This window comes from Xenopus laevis, chromosome 3L (assembly GCF_017654675.1).
Source record: "Xenopus laevis strain J_2021 chromosome 3L, Xenopus_laevis_v10.1, whole genome shotgun sequence".
Classification (NCBI taxonomy): domain Eukaryota; kingdom Metazoa; phylum Chordata; class Amphibia; order Anura; family Pipidae; genus Xenopus; species Xenopus laevis.
Window position 1 is genome coordinate 114546618 of NC_054375.1, and position 27054 is coordinate 114573671.

At 38.2% G+C, this 27054-nt stretch overlaps 2 protein-coding genes across 3 annotated transcripts in view; both read right to left on the bottom strand.

Annotated features, from left to right (window-relative positions):
- cemip.L (cell migration inducing hyaluronidase 1 L homeolog) overlaps window positions 1-27054 on the bottom strand; it is an 82540-nt gene that overhangs the window by 23573 nt on the left and 31913 nt on the right. Inside the window, exons 2-11 of the mRNA XM_018253201.2 lie at window positions 21188-21293; window positions 19420-19560; window positions 17601-17739; window positions 16409-16645; window positions 12247-12426; window positions 10913-10983; window positions 9930-10025; window positions 8663-8784; window positions 7321-7462; window positions 5475-5666 (exon numbers count right to left, since the gene is read on the bottom strand). Of these exons, the coding sequence (XP_018108690.1) occupies window positions 5475-5666; window positions 7321-7462; window positions 8663-8784; window positions 9930-10025; window positions 10913-10983; window positions 12247-12426; window positions 16409-16645; window positions 17601-17739; window positions 19420-19560; window positions 21188-21260 (1393 nt within the window). The 5' untranslated portion in view covers window positions 21261-21293. The remainder of the gene's footprint in view (window positions 1-5474; window positions 5667-7320; window positions 7463-8662; window positions 8785-9929; window positions 10026-10912; window positions 10984-12246; window positions 12427-16408; window positions 16646-17600; window positions 17740-19419; window positions 19561-21187; window positions 21294-27054) is intronic.
- Window positions 23018-27054, bottom strand: part of LOC108711451 (cell surface hyaluronidase) — a 60962-nt gene continuing 56925 nt past the window's right edge. For both annotated transcript variants that reach the window (XM_018253197.2, XM_018253200.2), the window contains one exon: window positions 23018-27045. In XM_018253197.2, coding sequence (XP_018108686.1) covers window positions 26897-27045 — 149 coding nt within the window. In that variant the 3' untranslated portion in view covers window positions 23018-26896. The remainder of the gene's footprint in view (window positions 27046-27054) is intronic.

Genomic DNA, 27054 nt, shown 5'->3' on the forward strand with positions numbered 1-27054 from the left:
AAAGGTAGAATGGAGGTAATATGAACCAGATACTGGGGGAGCTGCCATTGTTATAACATTTAGTTTAAGCTTATGCAAAAATAGGAGATTATCTGTTTGATGTTTCCATAACAGTAAGTGAATACTGAGGTTCACATATAGCATTTTTCCATTCATTTGGAACGTTAACTCATATAAGAAGATCTGAGCTTCTGCCTGTGTCCCACTTATTTTCCTTAAACTGAAATTGCAAGCTCACTCACCTTGTCTGAAAAGCACGGAGAGTAAATAGTAAATATAACAAGAGGAGCTTGCAAAATGTGGGAACAAAATGCTTAGTGGCATATAACTGTGGTGCCTCTAAAGCAAATAATCCCTAGCAGCTGCCATTATAGATTCTCTTGTTGGACATCTGAGAAACAGATATGTAAAATATTGTCTTGGAAGCTGGCACGATTATTTTATATCACAGTACAGTTGCCACTGTTTGTGTCATTCAAACAGTTGCTAAGCTATTGTTCTTAAGCTTTCCTGAGGTTAACTGGAGTTATAGTTTGACAGCTGATGGGGTTTTAATTTGAATTTAACTGTAGTTATCATATAAAGTACTATCTGTTTTAATTTTCACTTATATTGACTGAGCAGGAGCATGATCCATTGTGCCGGAAAGCCCATTCCTTTGAGCTTATTGCCCCATGGTTGCATTATCATGATTGTGCAATTAATTTATAGCCCATGAGCAATGGCATGTATGTGCTGTGCTAACAATGCTGGTGTTCACTCCTTCCATTCCTCCTCTTATGCCTACTTTCCCTCACGCTTCTATAACTTTACCATAATGGAGCAGTGCCATGAAATATCTACAGAAAAATGTGTTGATTAGTTGCCAATAAGCTAAAATTAGTAAGCACAGCCAGTGTCAGATGTATAAAGACAATCCAATTCCTGACTCATAGCGCAAACATTTAACAAGCCCACGCTAGGATTTGGGAACATTACTGCAAATATTATTCCAAAAAAATTCTTATTCCCAAGTGACAAGTGACTGAATTTGATGTTCTGATGTAAAATCACAGCATGGCAAACTCCTTCCAGAACTCATCGAATCCTGTCCTTAATCGAGCAGCTGGTTGGCCTTGCCCAGCCCCTGACTTACATTTGAGGGTGCACATACATTTACTGCCATCTGCAACTGGAGCAGGGTGGATGTTATGACAGACCGTGTTATGTGGCGGGGAACAAGTCAACAACACTGGGTTTGGACCCATAATGTGTTGTAACATCTGCTTTAGCTGCTATTAAAAGCCAGGAATAGGCACTTGAGCAATGCCTTGAACTTGAATAAAAATGCAACAGACAGAGTTGCCATCATGGGTGGTACAACATTCTGGAGTCAAAATGCATTGCTCTAATTTCATGGTTTAGTATAGAATAATCATAGAGGGCCACTGGCTATGATCTGCCAACAAATGACACACAATGGGGTTTGGCGGACTGGTGCCTCTACTGCTGTTCACTTGTGGTTCATTTCTGCTGCTTTGGGTTATGCTTTGCAGTTATGAGCAATACATAGTTACATAGTTACATAGTTAAATTGGGTTGAAAAAAGACAAAGTCCATCAAGTTCAACCCCTCCAAATGAAAACCCAGCATCCATACATACACCCCTCTCTACTTTTAATTAAATTCTATATACCCATACCTATACTAACTATAGAGCTTAGTATCACAATAGCCTTTGATATTATGTCTGTCCAAAAAATCATCCAAGCCATTCTTAAAGGCATTAACTGAATCAGCATCACAACATCACCCGGCAGTGCATTCCACAACCTCACTGTCCTGACTGTGAAGAACCACCTACGTTGCTTCAAATGAAAGTTCTTTTCTTTTAGTCTAAAGGGGTGGCCTCTGGTACGGTGATCCACTTTATGGGTAAAAAGGTCCCCTGCTATTTGTCTATAATGTCCTCTAATGTACTTGTAAAGTGTAATCATGTCCCCGGAATGCATTTTTGGGAACAAAAGGATTATTCTATGATATATGATCATCTAATGCTAATTACATGGAAGATGCATGTTATATGTTCCTTTGCATCCCCCTGCGGCTCAGAAATGTTAATGACTGATTAGCCCCTTGGTTGTCTTTCACAATAATTGTCAAAGTGCTTCTTTTCTCCTTCACCCAGGTATGTCATACTTCTTTCAGCTCCCGTTTCTGTCAGTGTAACATTCTAAAAATGTCTAATCTGTTCTCTCTTGATACAGAGCAAAGCTTGTAATAGTCACATTTTAACCTATAAATTATACTTAATCCTCTGTTGAGCAAAGGAATGTGCAATGCCAGGAAGGACAGCTACTGAAAGGTATCTGGTGGCCTGTGATCAGAAAGGCTGGAGGATTGACAGATTCCATTTTTTCAACACGCTGCCAAATAATATATCCCTGGAATCCCTGTGAACATTATTCTGCTGGATTAAAGGTAACGTGATTAAAAATATGATGCTGTTTTGAGACCTGAATAAAAATTCTGCCTTAACCCACTAAAAGGTAAAAGAACAACATTCTAGTTATGGTAGAATCAGGAAAATAAGTGTGGGAAAAATCTATTAATCCAGAGCAGAGGTTTCCAGACATTTTTTGGTTCCAGCCTCTAGAGAGGTTCAACATTTGGTCAGATCCCCCCTTGTCCCAAAAACACTGCCGTATCAGTTCAGTCATAGTTCTGGAAATGTCTAGGAAACTAAATAAATGATCAAACCAAATATCACTCCATCTGACTGTCCGGCTGGGGTTCCATGAGTATCTAGATGGAATATCCCTAACTGGCAGTCAGGCTAAGCCCCCCCCCCCAGCCATGGCTCTAAGATCCATAAGAACCACTGATCTAGAGGGATTGATACCATTTCCAACTTCACTGACTTACACCTTTCACAGCTGTGCACTAAATAATTTTTCTCTAGCCCTAAATAACTTGGCAGCAGCAGAGCTCAAACATTAGGACATGCATTTGCCATTTGGTTCATGAAATTATTTATTGAAATTCTTTTGCAGTGCAGTGTAATGTTGGGGGTTTTCAGCTAGGCTTTTGGAATTTTTTTTTTTGAGATATATATATCTCCAGTATAGAAAAGTAACTGGGATATCTGGGAAAGATGCACCCAACAGAAAAAGGCACACAGTTATGGGGTTAGTCACTGTTTCACGGCTACTCAACATTACAAAGGAATATTCTAAATATGCCTCAGGAAAAGGGATGCTGTCAGAGTTGTTCTAACAGGTTATTGCTACGAGCCCCAAATCTCCATGATTAGATGGGATTCTAGCAACTTGTGTAAATATCTCATAAATTAGTAGTTACTGGCGAGAAGGTCATAAACACAGATCATAAATATGAATGCAAGCACATCTAGAAAACCCAAAAATCTGGCATTGCCTTGTACCTCTAATCTGCACCTAGTGCCAGTTCAGACAGCTGTGCAACTGCATGCCAGATGCAAAGTACAGGGTCAACAAATGAAGGTAAGCCCTGGAATTAACACCTGAATGAGGAGATGCTATTTTCAGGTTTCCCTCAGCGTATTATACCATCACATGCAAATGAACTGCACAGTAACATTGCTTAGGTTCCTTTTAACAATGTCATTTTTTTTTCTTACAACAGTAAAAAGAATTTAATTCAATATGCCTAACTTACATTTAATTTGTATATTCATAATAATAATTTGTATATTTAATGAAATATTTTATTACTGAGAATGGTATCGGGATCAGTTGCTTCCTGTGACTGATGTGATCCAAATCAGAGTTCAGAATAAGCATTTTTACTGTAAATAGCATTTTGTCTAGTTTTATGGAAAAAGCACACCCAGTTCTAGTGAATGGATCTGGATGTGTTACTACTAGTCGGGTTGCTGAGGTCAGACCAACCATACAGCTTGCCAATGTGCCTGTATAATATCTAGCCTGCACAAAGAATGCAAATTCTATTAACCTTCACACTGTCAGATGTATTTATCTGCTTTTTGTTTAAACTCACGTACAGAGATGAACTGAACATACACCTTCCAGTTCATGCAACCAAGTCTGATGGCTTTGGCATATAGGGGTCCAGCTGCAGAGGTACACACATTCCACCACAACAGCTTCATTTGTATTACAGTAAATCTCGTTTGCATGACTTTTCATACACCAAATGTCTTTGGCTCTCTGGCTGAACCTTTTGTTTCTCTTTTGAGCTTTATTTGATTCCCTTGTCCCTGTTTCTCTGTAAGGTTACATATTCCTAACAGCCTTTATTTTCTTTGAGCAATTTCCAAACTTTACTTTGGCTGTACACTTCTAATCACAACGGGTGGATACAATTATCCTAATGCTCAGTAAAGTGAAGGCCTGTACCCCTTACTGTGTTGGGATAACGAAAGATAAAGGTGATTTAGTTAATGGTTAATTAAACAAATAAGAATATCCCAGCTATAATCTAGTCTCTTTATCTGCACAGCTTCATACAGCAAATATATGCAAGTATGCAATGGAACACGTTGAGACAATATTAACAAGATTAACAAGCTTTAATCTGGCATTTTATCTAAAACCGAAGCTTATTGTAGTATATATGCACTTAATTTAAACTTTTAGCTAAAATAGAAATTGCTTATATAAGGAAGTATTAAGAAAAATTCTGTGAAAATGGTTCAATGTTTCCCAGTCTGACTGGTTAGAATAATGTCCTATAAAAATAATAGAAATTCATGGAAATGTCTCAGTGATACATCTATGGCTTTATATATATATATATATATATATATATATATATATATATATATATATATATATATACACGAATTATCCTCCAGTATTTGGTTTTCTCATTATTTAAATGGCACACATTAAACTAAAAGGTCAATGGGGGCAACACAGGAGGTGATAAGGGCAATTTTATTGTACCATCCATAACCACACTAATGATTAACAGCTGCATGCCAAATCTAAGTGCTTCAATTAAATAAAAGGATATGCATCTGCATCTTAAGTAGGCTCAGGGAAGGGGGCTCAGGGAAGGGGGGCCAGAGGGGGGTCCCCGAGGCAGCAGCCCCAGTGGGCCCTGTGCCAGTCCGACGCTGGTGGACGTAATGTTGATTTAAACAGGTAGTGATGGAAACACTCCGATGGAATGGTGAGGGTTTGGATGTAAAACTTGAATACAACTGTGCTGAAGTGCCAGTGTTCCAGGCGGATGATGCAGCATTGCCAGTGGTGAGATACTGGTTTATCTGACTACAGACATACAGTAAGTGGACATGGATGGTCACTTCTGGAGAACTCCCCACAAAACAAACTTTGTTTGGCCCTCATAGTACGAACGGGATAAATTATATATCCGAGTTGACTATGTTTCTATAAATGGGTCGGTATACCAAACAAGCAGCTCCCTTTCTCCCCCGTGATACTTGAAAACCAGAAACAAACATGAAGTATGTGAAAATGCTGGATTACCTTTCACTTTGATCTGATTGGCAGAGCAGGCTCTGCAGGGCATCAATGTGAATTCTTCAGTCTGGTGCATGGAGTAATCAGTACTGGCCACAACAATGACATCTCCTGCTTTCCAAGACTTGCCGTTGTCTGCCAGATGCAGGACGGTGCTGTTCACATTGGTATCTATGGTCACTATCAACCGGGGTCTCACTGGAAAGTAATAAACAGGACATTAGCCATTTTTGCTCCAAGGCAAAAACATAAATCTTCACATCATCGGGGCAGAGTCTCTGAAAAGAGCAGAGTTATCTAATAATATTTGTCAGGTAATATAACTGTTCATGCCATATATAATAAAAGAAAAAACCTCCTTCCAGCAAGGACCGGGTTACAGGGTTCCTAGGCAAAGCAGAAAGAACTGTGGCAAATGTATGTGAATATTACTGAATAACCACAGGCTTATGAGAGTTTGAATAGTTATAAAACCACAAACAACAATGCACAGTTCAAAGTTTAATCCACCGCAAATATGATTATAAAGATGAGTCTTGTCCCATATACAGACCAAATTCCAGTGATTTCAGCACTAGCAGGGAAACATGACGTTCTCTGCTCTTAATCGAATAATGGAATAGAATATTCATCTTGGAATAACACCCCTAAATTCCATGATGGATTTAATATCCGTTACAAATCCATTTTGTTAAGGGAAAAAATATGTAAGAAGATTTTTACTTTAAACGTGAGAGAAATGAAGAGCTGACAGCTAAGCAGAGTGCCAAACACAGCCAGGCATGTTTTCCAAAAACAGACTGAACTCACGCAGGCACCGTTACTTACTTATCTTCAATAACCCTATGTGTCCAGTAAGGCAGGACACCCTGAGAAATCTTTGAAATTTGAGCAAGAAAGCCCATATAGTGTATAACTTTTACATCAGACAAGACCCCCTGCAAGGTCCTCTAAACTCACGGGCTTGCCATCAGACATCTCTTACTTTGTATGTATTCATCCCTGCCCTTTCCCTTCAGTTTGTCACACTGAGCCTGCCACAGTTCCTCCCTAGCACTTTAAGAGTAAAGCAGAGGATACATTAAATTGTTCAGCAATTGTTAGGATATTTACAGTAGATATTTATGAAATCCTCTTGTGTTTTTTTTGGCTAGAGGGCTGCATTTCAGTAAAAATTTCAGATAGGGTCCCATCATTCCTTCATTGCCAGGGGCCCTCTCATATCTAACTCTGTATGAAGGTTGGATTCAAGCACAGTATCAGCAGAATTTCAGCAACCGAAAGATTTGCTCAGGACTGTAACCATTGTTGGCCTAGAGAAGATAATTAAAATCTCAGTAAAATTGTATCCAGAATATCCCAAATTCAGTGCTCTAGTTATCAGCCTCCAAGGAAATAATAAGAGCAGCTGTTTCAGGGTAACATTATACAGGTTTTCATTGATGTGGAGATTGTTAATGACCAGTTTTAACATTCTGATTTCTCAGGATAAGAAAAACAATTCCAGCCAAGTAGAAACAGCAGGATCAATTAAATTTTTTCTGTATAAGGACTGTTCTACAAAGGAGGTTTTTGGGTTCATTGCAATTTGACAGGTGGATAGTACATGGAGTTTAAAAGTATCACAGCAGTCTGAGTGTTGGCTGGATGGCATTGCAAGTTAGAAACCTGCACAGGTATGATTTCTGGGCTGACGCCAATACCTGCATCCAACGCTTTTACCCACTTGAACTTTTTACCTGGGCAAGAACAGATATAGCTTCACCTGCAGCCTGACCCAGCACAAGGAACTGATATTTTGAGGGGGGAAGGAGGAATGGAGGAAAAGAAGATGTACCCCTACTCAACTCACCTGGTTTTCCACAAAGGAATCGGACTTTGTAGTTCGGGCACTGTAAACTGATCTGGTCATTCTTCCGACACTCAAATCTATAATCATGTCCCCCTTTATAGACCACTTGTACTGGAATAGTGGTGCCATCAAGGGCAGTTACCTGGTAAATATACAACAAATTGGAAGTTACTTGATAATACCATCCAACATATCCCACAACGACTTACAAGGATCCCCATAAGCTTGCCGAGGAAGCAAATGAAGAGCCTTAAGTTGAAGATTGTATTGTGGATTACATAAACAGGTCTGATTTTAATGACTTTATTGTACCCTAAGATAGTCACACTAACATCTCACTATGGAAGTGCTCTGTTTCTGTATATTAGAATTAGATAAAACATTTCCTATATGAGGCATAGCATAATATTTATGGGTAAATTGTATGCGCTCTTTTATTTCAAGCACATACAATGCTGCCTTTGTCAAATAATGTATTATACAATATGAGATTTGGACTTCCTGGTGGTTAAACCAAACAGAATCTCAAAAACCCCTTTTTTGTCTTGCTGTGAGGTCTGTTGATGGCAGCCAGCCCAATCTCAGTACCTAGAGAGAATTGAAGGCAGGGCTCCTGCTCACGCCACATGGAGCTCACAACTGCATTCTTGATAATGACATTGATAATAAATGTAGCCACTCCTAAAGAGTTTAAGATGCCTACCGTGACCACAACAGAGGTGTAATTGGATATGCAGCAGGCAGGCAGGTTTCCTGGCAGAAATAAGAAGCCAGTGCTGCTGAGTGTGAAATCCTGTCATTAAAAATGTACAAAACAGGCCAAAAAAATTCTTAGTTCCTACTAGAAGGAATATTTTTTGGATGCAAAGCAGTAAAAATAATAACAACAGTTTGTACCCATTATACACTGCTGCAGGATATGCTAGTGCTCAATAAAAACTTGTTAATACTACTACTACTGCTTCACAGAATTATCTGCTGGAAAAAATGTCTGTTTTTACAGTACACTGGCAGAATGGCTACTGGAATACCACAAAATCATCACTATTGTTAGATTATGGGTTTCATGCACCTTTTAGGGCAATAAAAGTTGCACAGTTTGCACTAGGCCTAGTTACAACAACCACTGAGATGTCTACAGGTCACCTTTAAATGCTACCTTTTGATTTATTGCTAAGGTTCCCTGTTGTATCTCTCTCTCTCTTGACGTTGTAGACTTTTTCTAACAACATTCATTAACAGCTGTTGCTGAGAGCTGCAGCTGAATTTCACCTGAAGGGCCACATATTACTCGACCCTACTTTACATTAATAGCAAACTGTAGGAAAACAGCATAAAATACCTGGATGTCAACAGGGTGTGTGCAGATCTTTCCAGGATAAATGGTCCTTAGTTCGGAGAGTTTCTCCCAGTCCCGGTACATTGTGTTGTCATACTTGTCAAACCACTCTGTCCATTCCACATCTGGAAAAATAATGTAATAAAGAGTTAGATCCGTGCCCCTCTCAGTACCCCATCTCTGCTACATGTTTATCTACCATCCTAAATACCATAGTCTAAACAGATACTAATGTTTCTAATCTCTAGAAGATAGACTTGAATGGTCACAGCTTACATTTCCCTGCATGTCATATATACAGAATGCTTAGAAAATCATTAAAGGACCACAATAATCTGAAAGGTCCTAAATTGCTTAATGCAGATGTCTATGCCTACAGAAAGTCATTACTGGCTGTTTTGGTTGGTTGGTTGCACCACAATAATTGCTCCCTGTGATAAGGAAAATTCTGTTTACTCTGTCAAATGAAACACCCCCAGGATTTAAAATTATAAGCTGAGAAAATAAAAATCTTCAAAAAAGCTGCAGAAAACCAACCAATGGGGAAATAATTAAATTGCTTCTTAATATTACCATCAAATACATAGAGATAAAAGTTGAGCTGCAGTTGTACTTTATATGCAGAACAAGGCAATTCCAGAGGAAATCAATCCCCTAAATGTGATAAATGGGGTACATGTAAATATGTTATATATATCTGATATCAAAAGATAAAAGCAGCATTTCAGGCAAAGCAATTAATACTGTCATATTGAAGTTGGAGCATGGACAGTAAAGGGCTTTAATTATCCAGCAAAGGCCAAAAACTCTGGCAGCCAAGGTAAGCAAATAAAACAAGGGAGTTAAAAGAGACTTCTGTCCCCGGCACACTAGCAATTCATACATTTTCCATTTGCGGTGCTGAGTGACCTGAATTATGTGCTCATGCTTTCTGCAGAGAGATGTACAGCTTCTGTAATAAATGGGCAATGTGTTAAGGATGAGAAAGCCACAGAACAACCCTGATGGGACAGGGAGACTGGAATTATGGCAGGTTTATAAACAAGCGTAGAGTTTAAGATAATATAGAGCTCAGTATATAGCTAGAAGGCTGGGCCTGTATTCTCTGCAGTTATGCCCATCTGCATATGATTGGTAGAATGCTATTTTCTGGATTTAAATCAAAACCAAAGTAAAGCAAACTAGGTTACACAATGTAATAATGAAAATGAATAGGTGATGAGTCTGTTGACTTAACCGTACATGTTCTTTATGCCATTATGTGACTTACCCTGAATCCACTCACTGGTTAAAGACACATTAAAAGCTTCACCATTTTCAGCTTGGAATAATTTGTGCACTGTGGCCACCGCTGAGCCCCTGCTTCCTGCAGAAACATAAAGAGAGCAGGAAATTGGTTGCGTAAATAGCAGGTAACAGAATATGGAATCACTACAATTCTATGGGGAAATGACAGGAAAACGCTAGTGCAAAAATCCAGATTAATTATGATATGTATTTGTACCTTGATATTATATCTATTTTTACAGAAGCTGCCATGTTTTAAAGATTGGACTGAATTAACATACAGCAACTTTATATATGAGCTGTGTCTATTTAAGTACAGTATATGTATGCAGGTAAACTCCTCTGCCCTAAAAACAAATCCAATTTACAGTTAGGCAACCAAGACACAGATTGCAAACATTATAAATTAAAAGCTCATTACCACATAAAAAAGACGGGAGTGTTAGGCAGTCCTGCTAGAATTCGCTGCTAGCAAATATGCCCTAGGGCCTAAGGTTAATTCCATGGAACTTTTCAGCCCTCTAAATTTTAGCCCACTGAAAATTATCCCTCATTGCCCAGCACTTCCCATTCATATTAATGGTAGATGCTAGAAAGTACAGGACTGGACACTTTTCAGCCTGTAAATGCTTTAATGGGCATTTTGAGGTGAAAAGCAGCCACACCTGCATCTGGCTAAAAAGCATTTTCTGTATTATGCTGTTGAACAAATCATGGACCTCCGAAGGTGGCTTCCAACAACAAACTCAGAGAAACTCTGATGTAAGGGAACATAAAATAAATAAACACTAAAGAGCTTCACTCTATTATGCAAAATCAGTAGGAAACAGGTTGATTCTTATCAATCTGTCCAAAACCAAACATTAGTTTTGTTGTAGTTCAAAGTAAAGATATACATCAGATCATAGAAATATGTTAAGCTCTAAAGCACCACAGATAATTATACAGGTGATACTCTCACAATACCTTGGTATTCAACATGGTCTTCCACAGCACTTGATGGGTCTCCTTTTACGGTGATAAAACACCAGGGATGCCTAAATAGACAGCACAACAACTTTAGCAACCAGGACAATTAGCAAGCACGGAATATGAATTATTTAAATTATTTTTAGTAAACCTCCCATTGCATAATGTACACAAATGTTTGTAATTTTCATAAGTACAACAATAAATAAGCAGAGAAAGAAAAGAACAGATGGTGCACATTTTATATTTAATTTTAGATAGCTGTGACTCCCATACTATTGGTTGGTCCTGTAACAAAGAGAAATATATAGACAAAGAAAAAGAAGAAAAGTGAAATGTAATGTGGATTATCAATGCAATAGCCAACTATGTCTACCTAGCTGTAGATGTGGTTCTCAAAACTGTCCATTGCACCCACCAACATGTAATATAACAAATATTATGCACCCTTTACATTTTCTAGTCTATTATGCAATTTAAATACACACATTTTGCATGTGGAAAAAGTAAGTAAAAACTTATCACTAACTCAAATACCTAAAATTAGAATGCAGTGCACCCGATCAGGTGCAAATGATTAGAACATTGTTAGAGAGGCTCTTGGAGAGAGGAACTTGTCTTAGTAAAAGCTTAAGCATTGAGTTTGGTTTGTTCTTTGTTGCTGAAGTGTGTGGTATCTAAACTAAAAGAGCTCTCTGAGGCTTTTAGAAATAAGGTTATAGATGCCTTTAAAACAATTTGAAAAGAACGCCAAAAAACTGGGCATGGATTATTTCACGGTTCGGAGAAGATTTAAAAAACAAAACAAAAAACAACTTGGCCAGGGCAGGCCATTCCAGCAATTTTGGCCAAGAGCAAAACTCAAGATGCTAAAAGAGGCCTCTAAGAATTCCAAAATTTTATCATTGGACTACTGATTATAATGTGCAGTCTACCATTAGAAAGAGGTTGCACAAATTAGATCTACACATCAGTCCACAAAGAAAATCAGGGCAAAATCTGGCCATAAACAGGCAAAGTCCAGGATAGTATTTTGCATTATTTATATTAGATATGTCCAGGATAGTATTTTGAGAGAATGACCTGATACCAACTGTATAGTATGGTGGTAAAGATGTCATGACTTGGGGCTGCTTTGCTGCATTAGGGGCTAGGACTGTTAGTGATAATCAAGATACACAGCTTTATTTTTGGTGATGACAAAAGCACACCAATTTATCCATGGCAATAATAAAGGCATACATATTTACAGTTAGTGATGACAAAGGGCCATAGATTTACTGTTATTGTGATAGATACAGTGCAGAATTAATTTGGCAATGATCACCCACCGGAATCCAAGACGCAGAAAGTGACGGCTGCCAAGTCTTGTCATGGTTTTCCTTGTTAAATCATCCAAGTGTCGGGAGCCCTCATCATTCACAGCAATGGACAGGATAGTTCCATCTGAGACAGATTTGAGAAAGTGAGCCAAGCGGATACTCTCATCTCGGGACTTGAATGTGTCAAACCTGAGAGAAAAATAAATTGCAGAGTATGTTACAGAATGGCAGGTTATCTTGCCTAGAGAATAAATACATTCCCTACTTTCCACTTAATACAAGTCCAAAGTTAAATTCTTTATAAACAATACCATGAACAGGAATGATTTGTTACATTCTTCTGATGTTCTACTACCTATCTACCTCAAACCCCCTTAGTGTAGGATTCAAAAGTTAGGGGGCGTTACTGAGGTCGGCCACATGCCAACTAGCATATGCCACCTGCCCCCCAGATCCAGCACTGTTGTACAGGTATGGGACCTGTTATCCAGAATGCTCAGGACCTGGGGTTTTCTGGGTAACAGATCTTTCAATAATTTGGATCTTCATACCTAAAGTCTACTAGAAAATCATGTAAATATTAATTAAACCGAATAGGCTGGTTTTGCTTCCAATAAGGATTAAGTATATCTTAGTTGGAAACAAGTACAAGTTACTGTTTTATTATTACAGAGAAAAAGGAAATCATTTTTAAAAATCTGAATTATTTGATTAAAGTCAAGTCTATGGAAGATGGCCTTTCCACAATTTGGAACTTTCTGGATAATGTTTTTTTGGATAACGGATCCCATACCTGTACACAGGTAGTAATGAGATCAAGCCAGATGCGCAGTACTATTGATTTTATTCTAGCAACCCAAAGTTAGGGTGCAAGAAGAAAAGACAAGTATACAGTGCAACAAATAAGGCACTTTGCACCCATTTTATAAACGAGGCATGGTGCCCATTGGCTTAATAAATGAGCCATTTGGCTGCAGGAGGGTCAAAGCCTTTATGCAGCCAAAACACTTGAATTGATTTAACATGTAGTAATTTATGAAGGCTCTCTTGCAAATGGAATAATCCTTGTTCTACTCAACAAGAAAATGTCATACAGCTATTGTTTGCTCAATGACTGGTGATTATAGTTATCCTTAATTTATTTAAAATATGATGCAGTACATAAATAACTTCCAACACAGATGTCACCTATGATGCAGGGAAAGAAGCAGCACAGAATATAATAAAAGAAGCCGGAGTGGGAAATAAGCCACAGCATAGACCAGGATCGCAGGAGGCGCAGTCACGATTTCACTGAGAACGGACAAGTGGCCAAGAGACAAGATATGCAATTGTTGATGAAGCTAAAGTAAGGGCGTGTTGCTCTAATCATCAGGAAAAACACAAGGACCTCCCAACAACACAACAACACAACCTTTTATATCACTTGGGAAATTATCTTCAAGATGTGTGCTATTATTTAAGTAAATAATTGATATACGGATTAAGTATTTCATTAACTTATTCCATCTTGTCACTATTGTTTTAGGTGTGTCTCATCTAAGGTGTCATACCCTATTGAGTGTAGGCTGAAGGCAAACTGGGAATCAAATGAGAATGAGTGACGTCACTATCTGGACATGAGGCTTATATAGAGTTCGAAAGTAGTTATAAAACAAATGTGATCTTTCTTTCTTGTCGGAAAATGAAATATATAGCGTAAGATCAAAAAATGGTTGACTTCTTTCATGATGTACTAAGCATTTAATTTCAATATTGAAAATGTATTAGTCAAATCTTTTTGGACTATTGCATTACTATTTCTGAGCATCCAGACATAACTATTCATTGTTTAAGGAGTGTGGCACTTTGGGACTGTAGCTTATGCCCTAAACCTAATCCAATGCAAGAAGGCTGCTTTGTTCAGCTCCAAACACTTGCCTTCATATGTCAGTTGGTGGCAGATTTTATAAGAAATGATTGTTTATTTGTATATAGCTACTAAATGATTGCTTTATAATCTAAGTTTAACAACTTAAAATTGGGAATGTTCTCCAAATAATTGCTTTGGAGGGTGCAGTCCTGTAACACCTGGGGAGGTGGAGGCTGCTTTTTCATGGTCTATTCCATATTATATTGATTTTGCTACAAAATTCTAAGAAACCAGCAAGGGCACTCATCAAAATGAATAGTGACTAGATAGAGTGAGGACGCACACACACAAGACAAGACGAGACTAAGCCTCTGTCATTGCCCATTATTGCCTGTATTATATAACAGAATGCTCTGGAATGTAATCCACGAAAGAGACTGCAAATATTTTAAGTATAACAGGTTATATAAAATTCTGTCTGGACATGCACACAGGATCTGCAGAGAAATGAATATTTCTACTTGGTTAACATAATTAATGTTCAAATCTATCAAACGTATTTTCCATTTCCAAATGCCGAAACAGTGACTGCAAGCCTCCTAGGAACTCTGGCATTTCACAAACCATTTATGTTATTCATTAGTGCAACAGTAATGGGAAATAACTATAAATACCAATTCAGTATGTAAGGGAAGGTGATTTAAAAAATACTTGCCCTTTCTCACAATTCAATGGAAAAAAAAATCATTTCTAAATTTTGAAAAGCCCTTAGGCAAATGGTGGCACCAATAAGTACTGTGCTTATAGCATGGGATTAACCTAGGGACAAAAAGAGCTATTGGTAGCAAGAGCCACTTTTAATAAGAGCCACTTTTGTAGAGGCACTCTTCAACACGACATTTATTGAATAGATATTCCTAGCTTTCTGTTAGCAGCTCTAAAATGATCTGTGCTCCAGGATCTTTGAGCTAATGATGCACAGGCAATCTAGGTAAGGGACACCCACCCACTAAAGTCTGGTTGCTCTCACCCCCACTTTAGTTCATCTATGGTCAATTGAGAGGCAGATATAATTTATCCTAGCCATTTAGCTGTCCACATATACACTGCTTGAAGCCTGCCACTCACATAAGCTTTCTGTCTGAAAAGAAACCCACCAGATTCTGCTTGTGTCACTGTAAAGTTAAGCTAGCCATAGACGCAAATATATAGTCATACAAAACGAAGGTTCATAAGATTTTCGAACCATGTGTGGTTTGTCCTTCATTTTTCGAACCATGCCAATTGCTTGTTTAGTTGATCAGACAGGAGAGAAGATTTCTTTTGGCCAACGATAATATCTCTGAAGATATCAATGGGTGGCTGTCATTACTATTTGTTGGACATAACGTTCGTACACTTGCGGTCTGTCAATTAATGCCCAGAACATCAATTGATTTGTTATTTTTACTACTTTACTTTATGAATGGTTAGTTGTAGGTCGGTACAGGAGAATAAAATCTGCACATCTACAGCCAGCTTTAGGATGGAAGACTGGTAAAGATTTGGCCAGAAGATAGTTGCAACTAGTTAACATCTGTTACATGACTTTCAGTCTTTTTCTGAGCTGCCTACAGTATATGATTGCCGGTATATAGACAAATCTGCTCAGGGATAAAAATGCTTAAAACAACGCACTTCCAATTCTGCTGAATGGAAAAGATATTGTATTGCCTGTGTCACTCACACCACAGCGAGTTCCATAAAAGAATGCTAAATTCTATGTTTTATGATGTGCTATATAGACAGTGAAACTGAAAATCAGAAAAAAAAGCACTAGTGAATATAACATATTCTAAAAATTGCCATTAACTCCTTCATGCTACATGTGCAAATACACAGTAGAAATAAAGTATGGTATAGCCAGTTCAGGACCCTAAAGCTCTTTTTCTACCCCTGTCTTGAAGTAAAGAATTCAGTAAAATAAAAAGGTTGTCACTCAGTTCAACATCGAGTACATCTCAAGAACTAAATTAATAAAGCTGTTTTGATATCCCCAGTACATTATGACATTGGAATTTGAGTAGTGTGCTCAAATTCCAATGTAATAATGTAGTGACTAGTAAGACATTTTGATTTCACTATTGGATTATAATGCAGAGACTGAGGCTGCTGTGCATCCCTCAGACGTTTGCCTTTGCCATTAACCCAAATGTTCTAACTTCATAGGTTGAGAGATTACAAAATAGTCACAGAAGACAACATAACGGCAAAAAGCAAAAATCTTATTAAGCCAGTAAAATAGGGAAAGTAAATGTTACATGTTGATCATGGTCTCACCTGTCAGAATGAATCACTTCACCAGTCTTGGGACTGATAGCATGAACAATTATTCCACGGTGACCCCAACTCTTCTCAAAGTAATATCCTCCTTCGCTCATGCCCCCAGGATGCAGCGTCTTGTTCAGAAATGTCCAAGACAATTTTTTCTCCCCATGAATTTCAAGGGTTCCTCCTACGCCCACTCCAATGAATTTTTGGCCAAAATAGTCATGAGGTGCCTCATCATCATCTGACCTATAAATGACACCACAATATAGGAAACAAAAGGGCTCATTTATGACTGTATGACTGCAGCTGTGGTTGCACAAAAATAGGTGCAGTCCATTGACACCATTTATTAAAGGTATGTATGTCCAAAGATACTCCATGCACTTCCTATAGGTGTACTCTACGTCAGTGCATTCTTCCCTGCCTCCTAATTTAAATCAAGCACAAGCACCTTTAACCTGTCGGAAATTCCTTAATTCCCTTTGCAAGCTGCGTCAACAGGTGCAGCAGATTTAAAAAGTTTAACCTTGACGTCATTTTGACAGCAAGCAGTGAAAATAACGCAAACCTGACACTCACATTTTTTAGTGCATTGCATAGTGCAGTTTGTCATATGCATCAGGAACAACTCCACATTGGGGTGGAAATTCTTCTGAAATCATGGGGGGAAAACAATGCATACTGGATAAAATACAGGACACACTGCATCCAAAATTACACTTACACATTGTACTTCGAATATAATTGCTATAGGGTTGAATTATCCAGTAACTGCAGCACTCTGATGATTATGGTGATTATTCAATGTTATTTTATTGGCTCATTAGCTCATGTAGACAAAAATTGCAACGTTTCGGTCCTCACAGGGCCCTTTATCAGAGGCTTGATAAAGGGCCCTGTGAGGCCCGAAACGTTGCCATTTTTGTCTACATGAGCTAATAAAATTATAACATTGAATAATCACCATAATCATCAGAGTGCTGCAGTTACTGGATAATGCATAGTATTCCCTTGACCCGAGGCAGGTTGGGCTAATCACTGCTGAGCACCTGATCCAAAAGGATTGTGCACAATGTTTGAGCACTCCATTTCTGTGTGCTATAGGGTTGAAGACCAGATATGTCTTTGGTATTTCAATTTTCTCACATGTATAATATCTCAAGGTTCAAATGCATACGCTCAACATGACCCTGTAGTTTACCTTCCATAAAGGACGATGGTAAAATGACCCTGAAAAGGGCAGTCCTCGCTTCCTATGTGCAGTTCCCCTCCATGCTCCACCAGTATAGATCTTGTGTGCAGGATTATAGGGTTCTCACTGGCTTTAATGACAAGTTTCCCTGTAATAGAAGTAAGCATGTTCATATTTCCCAGTTAAAATCATCTTTGCAGTTACTTTTCAGGCTATGATTACAGAGACATACCAGACATCTGAATCCTGTGCTTCTTACAGCATAATTTACTTGCTGCCTTAAATTTTTACTTTGAGTTAAATGGGCTACACCTTGTCTGAGATGGTGTAAAATAATAGTCTAAATTTTAGCGATTGTGTGGCGTAAAATAAAATACACAACTGAAAAATTTCAGAGCACAAGGATTGACAGAAAAATAATGACACATTATATATATATATTATATATATATATATATATATATATATATATATATATATATAATACAGTAAGTAGGACCCGCACTCGTTCATATTCAGTGAAATCAAAGTGTCTTTATTCACAGGTTCATTTTCCAACGTTTCGGTCCTCACTGGGACCTTTTCCAGTGAGGACCGAAACGTTGGAAAATGAACCTGTGAATAAAGACACTTTGATTTCACTGAATATGAACGAGTGCGGGTCCTACTTACTGGATTGTATTACACTTTGACCAACGCACCACCATCGTTTGAAACAAATCCGGAAGGAGTGCGTTCACTGAACCGACACAGTATATATATATATATATATATATATATATATATATATATATATATATATATATATATATATAGAGTTCAAGAGGACCCGCACACCTTGGTTAGTGAACCAAAAATTTCTTTATTTTTCAAACTTGTGCATCCAACGTTTCGACCCACATTAGGGCCTTTATCAAGGATAAAGGCCCTAATGTGGGTCGAAACGTTGGATGCACAAGTTTGAAAAATAAAGAAATTTTTGGTTCACTAACCGAGGTGTGCGGGTCCTCTTGAACTCTACATAAATACTTTGACCCAGCACCCACGTTCATGGAAGACTGGTTTAGAGTGCAAGCGTCTGATTCAGGTTATATATATATATATATATATATATATAAATATAAATATATAACATATGATGTTTATTTTGTTACATTAAAACAAGTCAATGTTTCGGTCCACCTCTAGGACCATTATCATATTATATATATATACACACACACTATTTATAACACACCACTTTTTGCACTAGTCATCTGGGATGAATCATTTTACACAGCTTCTAAATAGCCCCCATAATGATTTTACATCATGTGATATAAACAGGCATTCAAAATTAAATGAGCCTTCAGCAAACCAACTCTGTAGAACTGGAATTTTACTGGTGCAAATAGCATGAGGATGCTGGGAACATCATTCAGCAAATTCTGGAGAATGTACTATTTATTCAGCAAGTGCGGGAAGCAACTTAGTACTGAGCAGTGAGCCGGGAAAACTCCTTATGGAATAGCTGCTATTATGTAATATTTGTTGTCTGGCCATAATTTCCATTTGAGATCAAAGAGTTAAAATAATCAAAAATGATTAACGGACAAGATGCTCCGTCCAGTCATCAGTGAAATCTCCAAAATCTGCAGAGCTGGGACTGATTTGGTTTGGCAGCTGGAAATCAGCTTAAGAAATTACGAGCTGCAAACCATCTGGTTCAGATGATCAACAAGAAGAGTTTAAACAAATAAATGCATCAAGCAGCATATTTCTCCAACAATATAAGGCTTCTGGGATGCATTTCTACTACTTGTCAGATTTGACACAGCTTTTCTCGTACCTCCTTCAGTGATGTGCACAGAGTGCACAGTGGCAGATGAAGTGAGGAGAAGCTTTGTGGTTCCATTGATATTCACATGATTGTCTTCATTGTGGCCAGGGCTCCAGGGCTTTAGCTGAGGATCATCTTCAGGGCATGTACCTAACAGAAAAGAGAAATTATCTGTAGCAAACAAATCATTACGAATGCTTTTCTTGGAATTTCATGCATTACAGAAAGTGCCATACTCTGCCTGCCCAGTGCTCCCTGTATGTGCCATACTCTGCCTGCCCAATGCTCCCTATGAGTGCCATACTCTGTCTGCTCTACACTACCTGTGGGACGTGAGCCTGGTAGGGTTTGCTCTGGAGGTTTGTTAGCATTAGGAAATTGTTGTTAGGGGCCCCTAAGGTGTATAATTATGTGTTGGGGGGGGGGGGGCTGGATTATCCACTGGAGAGGAGGAGGCATATGGGTTTAAGGGTATGTTTTAATATGACATATGTTTTTCACATTTGAGTGATGAGTGATATCCCTGCAGTGAGCACCAACCATTTGGCTTTTTGGTGTGCTACCACCACTATGGTCTTAAAATGTCTTGTGGTAACATGGGTTTGGTTTAAAGTGAGTGTGGTTTAAACACAGGGAGTGGTCAACACTGGCTTCCATTATCGGCCCTCCACCCCAGTCCTCGGTACCACAGAAGTTGAACAGCACTCATGTACAGTACCGGTACCTGACAAAATTGGTGCATGCATGCATGACTACATCAGAAAAGTAATCCATAGCAACCAATCAGATTTATTCTTTAATAATCTTGCAGCAATTAGCCAGCAAGATTTTAATAGTTATATAAATTCAATATTTTTACATAAAGTTTTATCACCCCCTGTGCTAAATTAAGGGCACTAACAAATGATTGTCCTCCAGTCTACCTAATTCCCTGTACAGGCAAACTGAAATGTACTTTATTGTTCAGTAAGCTGGAGAAAAGCCAATGCTCTATTGCAGTGTCCAATAAAAATAAACAGCTAAGATATATTACTTATGCCAATAAAGATGTAACACCTAATTCAACTCACTGTTAGAAATATATTATTCACATAAGGAAAAGGGAAGAAGGCTCCACACTACAAGGTCTATTAAAGTAATTTTTGCAAATATGTTTTAGGCATTTAAGTTTCACGAGCTACCAATCCCACGTGGTACATTGCATGTGATAACTGGTATCATTTCTTCCAATAAAATAGCATTATGGCAGCATTGATTACCAAAAAGTCAGATGAAATGTGGTTATTTGTGCTCTATGCCATCACACTCTCAAATTTGTGTTGAGTTACATCCAGCCCTTTATATCCTTGCATACAATACACAAAACTGCTAACATAATAAATCCTTTACCCACCCCTTTCCCTAGCAGTTGACATTAATTGCATAAGAATGCATGATACTTCAGTGTATCTGCTCTGGAATCACCTTCCACATGAGTAGACACTTCCCAACATAGAGGGAGGACTATAAATTGCAGCTTTGGTTATCTAGTAAATTCATTGGCGATAGAAACTAGATTAGCTATTAATCAACCTTAAAATGACATAGTTTGAATGTACACATTCATACATAATTACAATTATACATGTCTCCCTAGACTGCAAATCCTCACCCTCTCCAGGTGAGCAGGGCAGTGTCACACTTATACATTAGGTAACATTGACCAACCCTACAAGAGAGAACATCCTTTGCAACCTTGTGTTCCTATCAATTTGTTAACTGACTTCAATGAACTAACCTGTGTACCCAAGTGTAACAAACAATGTGCAGAACATTACACGCAGAAGTCTAGTCACATCCGGCAAGGCCATATTTTTGCTTGTGAAAAGCAGAATTCCAGCTATCTGTAGAAAACAAACAAACATCAGTTTAGAACAATGAAAGTGACAACTAGAAATTGCAAAAAAGCATTGATATAAACATATTCTGTCATATATAATATAATTCTGAATTATTTTTAACATGAAAAAGTAAACCCAGACAAACAGCCTGATATTTTTATCACCATAACAACAAAAACAGCCTGATCATTATGGGAATACCATAAGCAATACCTTTCTGGCACTCACAAGACACAGGTAAAAATGTCTGCTACGACTCATAGAGGTCATAAAAATGAACAGGGTGGATTCACATGTAAAGGGACACATAAAGGAATCAATTGCAAAGCCAAAGAATGGCAGAAATAACCCTTGCATATACCAGTAATCAGATATTTACTGAATTTGTGGGCTATCTGAATGTACTAAGTGTCAGATTTGTAGTTTACACCAGCTAATGGGCCGTGAGTGTTACAACTTGGATAAGTATTCAAGTTTGTTAGAAAAGTCTACTGGATAATTATGGAGAAACTCCATCTGCAAACACTTCTCCTGAGAGATCATTTGCTGCACTTGCTGTTTAAGGAAAGGAATAAAGCATTTTGCCAGGACCTGCTCTGTCTCATTGGATAACCCCCTGAGATGGAAAATGGTTTGCTAAATTTACATTTATAGCATTTTTTCGAGTTCTGGTTCCTATTTCTGTATCTTTTTTAGCAACTTAATCCAAGTGAGCAAAACACTTGCACTGGCTAGTAATATTTTCCGATTAAAGAAAACCTCACACTCAATCTTCCAGAAGTCCAGCAGAAATGCTTTCATATCACCAAGTTAGCCTGCAGAATAGTAATGCCAGTTGGGTCAGGTTATACTGGACAGGCCCTGCTAAAGCATTTACTAACATCAGTTTATCCCCTAGAGGAACGATGCTCAGTCTGCTTTGGAAATGTCTGGCAGCAAACCCTGGTTATATTGGGATTCTTGGCAAGACTTGCACTGTCAAATTATTTCCAGCTGTTGATTCCCTAAGACTCATCAGAAAGGCAAGATCTAAGCAGCAGGAGCCAGTGCTTCTGGCCCGTGAGATCCAGAGGGCACCCTGAGGGACCAGGCGTGTCTGAAGACACTACCCAGTGTGAGTGTCACTAATGTCGTTATGTAAACGTAACCCCTTATGAACATGGCAGAGAAACAATTTTGCAGTGAAATCTGCAAGTTATGGAATGAAAATCACTTGGTCTACAATGATCATTTATGATATTTAAAAGAGCTAACAAAATGCCTGAAAATGTAAATTATCTGTGTTGTTCATGGAGGGGAACTATGTCATTGTTTCACCTTGCTCAGAACTACTTGGCAGCACAATCTGCTTTTATCACAAGAGTTAGTGATGCATTGCCTATAACATATGGTGTTTCTACGCATGATTCATCCATTATTATAAGCGTGCCTGTGTGTGCAGATTGGTTCATATTTATTCTGTACTATGATTACATATGTACTACAGGTATGGGATCCGTAATCCAGATACCCATTATCTAGAAAGCTCAGAATTACGGAAAGGCTGTCTCCAATTTTTTCAAAATGATTTTCTTTTTCTCTGTAATAATAAAACAGTACCTTGTACCTCCAAGCTGAGATATAATTCATCCTTATTGGAAGCAAAACCAGCCTATTGGGTTTATTTAATGCTTACATGATTTTCCAGTAGACTTAAGGTATGAAGATTCAAATTACGGAAAGATCAATTATCTGGAAAAGCCCAGGTCCTGAGCATTCTGGATAACAGGTCCCAATCCTGTATATATTTTGGAAATAAAGGATGTGCACTGCAAGTAGGTGATCAAGTGCTACTTAAATCACAATTGTGAATTTCTCCTTAGTTGTATAAATGGAAAAAGTCTGATTTACGACCAGGGAGTTGTATTACATTAGTTGAACTACAAAGGAATACAACATTTAGCATTCTCAGTCACTGGCTGTAGTCTCTGTACGTAACAACTGGAGGGCCCCTCATATGACATCCTTGCGCTTTACAATATATTTAAAGCCCAGGTTTTCTTAACTGCTTGTCCTTAGGCCTGTTCTGGGCTCTTGTATGCATCTGAAACAAACACTTTAAAAGAGAGAAAGAGCACAACTCTGAAAAAATATATAGAAATATCTATAAATATGCAATAGAGTGTATTCTTTTAATGGACTAAAAAGAAAATCGAGCTGTGCTCTTTCTCTCTTTTTTGAGTTTGAGTGCAAAGTGTGATTGTCAAGTGGATACAGGACAACCACAAAAAAGTACAAATAAACAGGACACCCCAAAGCGACAGGAAAATTCACATCCCTGCATAACCCTGGAAGCGCCAAATACCCTACTTACTAGAGGGTTAACAATCATTATTGTCCCAAGTGTCATAATCGGCATCATAGCTTATGATGTATTATGTAGGGAAAAGAATTGGCACAACCTTAAATTATACCACTAATGGAAAGGCATACTAATGCTCAATATTTAAATATAATGTAACAATATGCAGTAACATTTCCAGCCTAAGGGAAATGCATGAAACTTTAGGATGTCCAACTTGTGACCCTCTAGCACCAAGTTCCATCATCTGCCTGACACCCTTATGGCTGGGAATTGCAACTGGACAGGTTTGATATGCCTGATATATGTATACATTAACATCAAGAAAATATCCAACAAAAGTAAGTTACAGAATGTGTGCTTTTAAGCACCTCAAATACTGGGGCCAATGCCCTTTCAGCCCTATATTCCAAGCATTTTAGCACTTGTTTTACTAATAAGTCTTGACAGAATCAAAAAGAAAAAAGAAGCCAGTAGCTTCACAACTTGTACAATGTGACTGATGCCCCACCTAGCCCTTCAACACTGCTCTTAATCATTAATAGAAGTGCAAGAGAGAAAAGTCTGTTTTTCTTACAGTGACAGAATGTGACGGCTAAAGGAAAAATTATTGCTGCTTTTTACAAAATGCATAAATCAAATCAGCACAGAAAAAAAGCAGTATTCTGGCCCTGGCAAGCTCCAGTAAATAGCAGGAATGCAATAAAGCAAACAGTACAGCTCCTTTTTATATACAAGAGAGAACAGTGAGAGAAGACAGTGCAGTGCATAGCATACCTGTGCAGGGTTCAGGGGAACACTCTGCCATACATGGATGTCCAGTGAAAGCCAATGGAGTATCTAGTGAATGTCAAGCTGGGATCCCAGTTATGTGTGTGTTATCAGCTGGCTGACTGTACTGATGCTCTGCAAGTGCTCCCTATACTATCACTGAGCTCACTATGCCTTAGCCAATGCCTTAGACCACCTCTATCTATGGTGCTGTCCTTACCATACCACTAGGCTTAATCTCTGGACTGGGACAGAAATATGCCTCTCAGGCAGCTTTATTTCCCTGTGCAATTAACGTCACAGCCAATCACATGCAAAAACTCCTCCTGTGTCCTCCCTCACCCTCTGCATGGTTCCATAGGTGATCTGTTGGTATACAGCAGCTGCCAATATCCTCATGCCAGATAGCACATTAAACACCACACTTTACTCAAGTCTGTCATGGTGAGTTAATACCTCAAGTATGTATCTCAACCACAGATGAAACATGATATCGAACACATGTAATAACGCTGACTAGTTATTAGAATTGGCAAAAAGCTGCATGAACAGACAGAGAGCAGTTCAGTGTGATAATCCCCAAACAAGAATGTGAGAGACTCTGAAAAACAAATACTATATTTGAATTTAAAATAAGCAGATAAAATTCAAACTGGAATACCTGAGGAGCTTGACTTGGCCAAATGGTTCCTGAGATAAGGTTGATATCAGGACACTGGGCTTTGATACAAAGCTGATATGTGCAGCATTTCCCAGTTCATCAACTCTTGGTCCCACTACAATCAGCATGTTCAAATGTATTACTTAAGAGCAAAAACACAGGGGACATTTTGTCATTTGCAATTAATCTCGGCTACAGCAAGTGACAAAACATCCCTTGTTTCCTCTCCACTGGCTAACATGCAAATCGGAAACGGATCTGCTTTGTGCACCAGTTCCGTACAATTGAACCTCTTGAGCCAACGCTCCTTCTGCCCCTGGCCAGAACTGCAGAGAACTACAGATTATATAGAATATTACAGTGCAAACAATGATACTATCCATCTAAAAGTCTCTAGGTTTATACCACTTTAGCAAAGACAAGAAGAAGTAAAATAACTAGTGGAGCAAAAGAGATCATAATGGTTATCTCCTTCCGAACGGTGTAAAAATGAAATAAAATGTTATTAAAGCAACTTTCCGATTTATATAAATACAAATCTTTGCATGGTACTGAGGTTTATTGTAGATATAATTGAAAGCAATGGTTATCTCTTCCTTGAAACAATGTAGCAAAAGTTACATCTCCAAGTCCATCAGCTGCCTTCTGCTACATCATTTCAGGAGTCATAATTAGTGCCGAGAATATAAAAAGCCAGACAGACGCTGCTTTCAGCAATTTACAAATAACTTTGAAACCACTGGAAATTTGTAATAAATGCATACTGAAAAGTTGCTTCAGATTGCATTTTCTTTCATTATGCTAAAAAAGTTTTTGGGAGGAGATCCCCTTACTATGCTTAAATATATATTTTTATGAGAACAATGTATCTTATGCAAAATAAAACATTTCTAGTTCAGAAAAAGTTAACCTGTGGGTCTCCAACTATATCGGTACAACTTCCAGCAACTGGTGGCTGTTGAAGGATTCAGGGAGTTGCAGACTGCCTTTAACTGCAGCTGGAGGCCCATAAACAGAGATAGATAATGGCCAGAGTGACCTTACTGCATGAGAATGGAGAGGAAGTTTTCCTCCTGACAGACCTTCCTGAAACTATGAAAAATAGTCAAAGTAATCAATGATAAAAAGCAAAATAAAATTAGTAGCTGCAGTGCAAATAATGTGCATTAGTATGGTAACAAATATGGTACAAAGAGCAGGTATCAATCAGTGTCCACTGCATGTGATGAGACCAAACAGGAAGCAGTTATATAGGATTAACTTACCTTTAGGTGTTGGACTGACATGATATGAACAACTGGCAAGATGTGACCATCCAAAGGATTTTTATGGCCCCCAGACTGCTCAAAGCGCCATAAACTTCAATGTATTACATCATCATTTTAATTTAATCAGGACATTGAACATGCTATATGAGAAATAATAGTCCCTACATGTATAAATTTGGACAGCTCTTACTGTATATAGAACATTTCACCCCTGCTGCGGATGTTTCACATCAAGCTACATATAATGTCACATTGTTATTTCTTTGTTCAACCCATATGTGGCAGATGCAACCAGCTACAATCTCCAAGTGCAGGTTTTCAGACTAGGCAATATAACAGATTAAACAGACAAATCATTTATTAACTGCAGTGTACAAAGAGATGGGAAAATTTTTTAAACAATTAAAAAAAAAAGTTCTGTCAATAGGTCATGAACTTAGGTTATGGTTCTGTACCCAAATGCTAAGTCATTCTCTGAAAGAGGGGCAATTGCAAACAGGAGTCCAATTTCTTATTGCTGACCACTCGGGTTTGATATGAAAACTGATCGGTTAGGCATCAGACGCTAAGGTTTTGGGGCTGGGCATCTGTATTCAGTCAACATCAGTGGAAGATAAAGATGAATCGATGCAGTTTTTGTATCGGCGCTGTTATTAATTATTTTAATCCAGGATGGAGTGGAAAGCCCTTTGTATCCTACCATAGCAAAACTGCCTGGAAAAT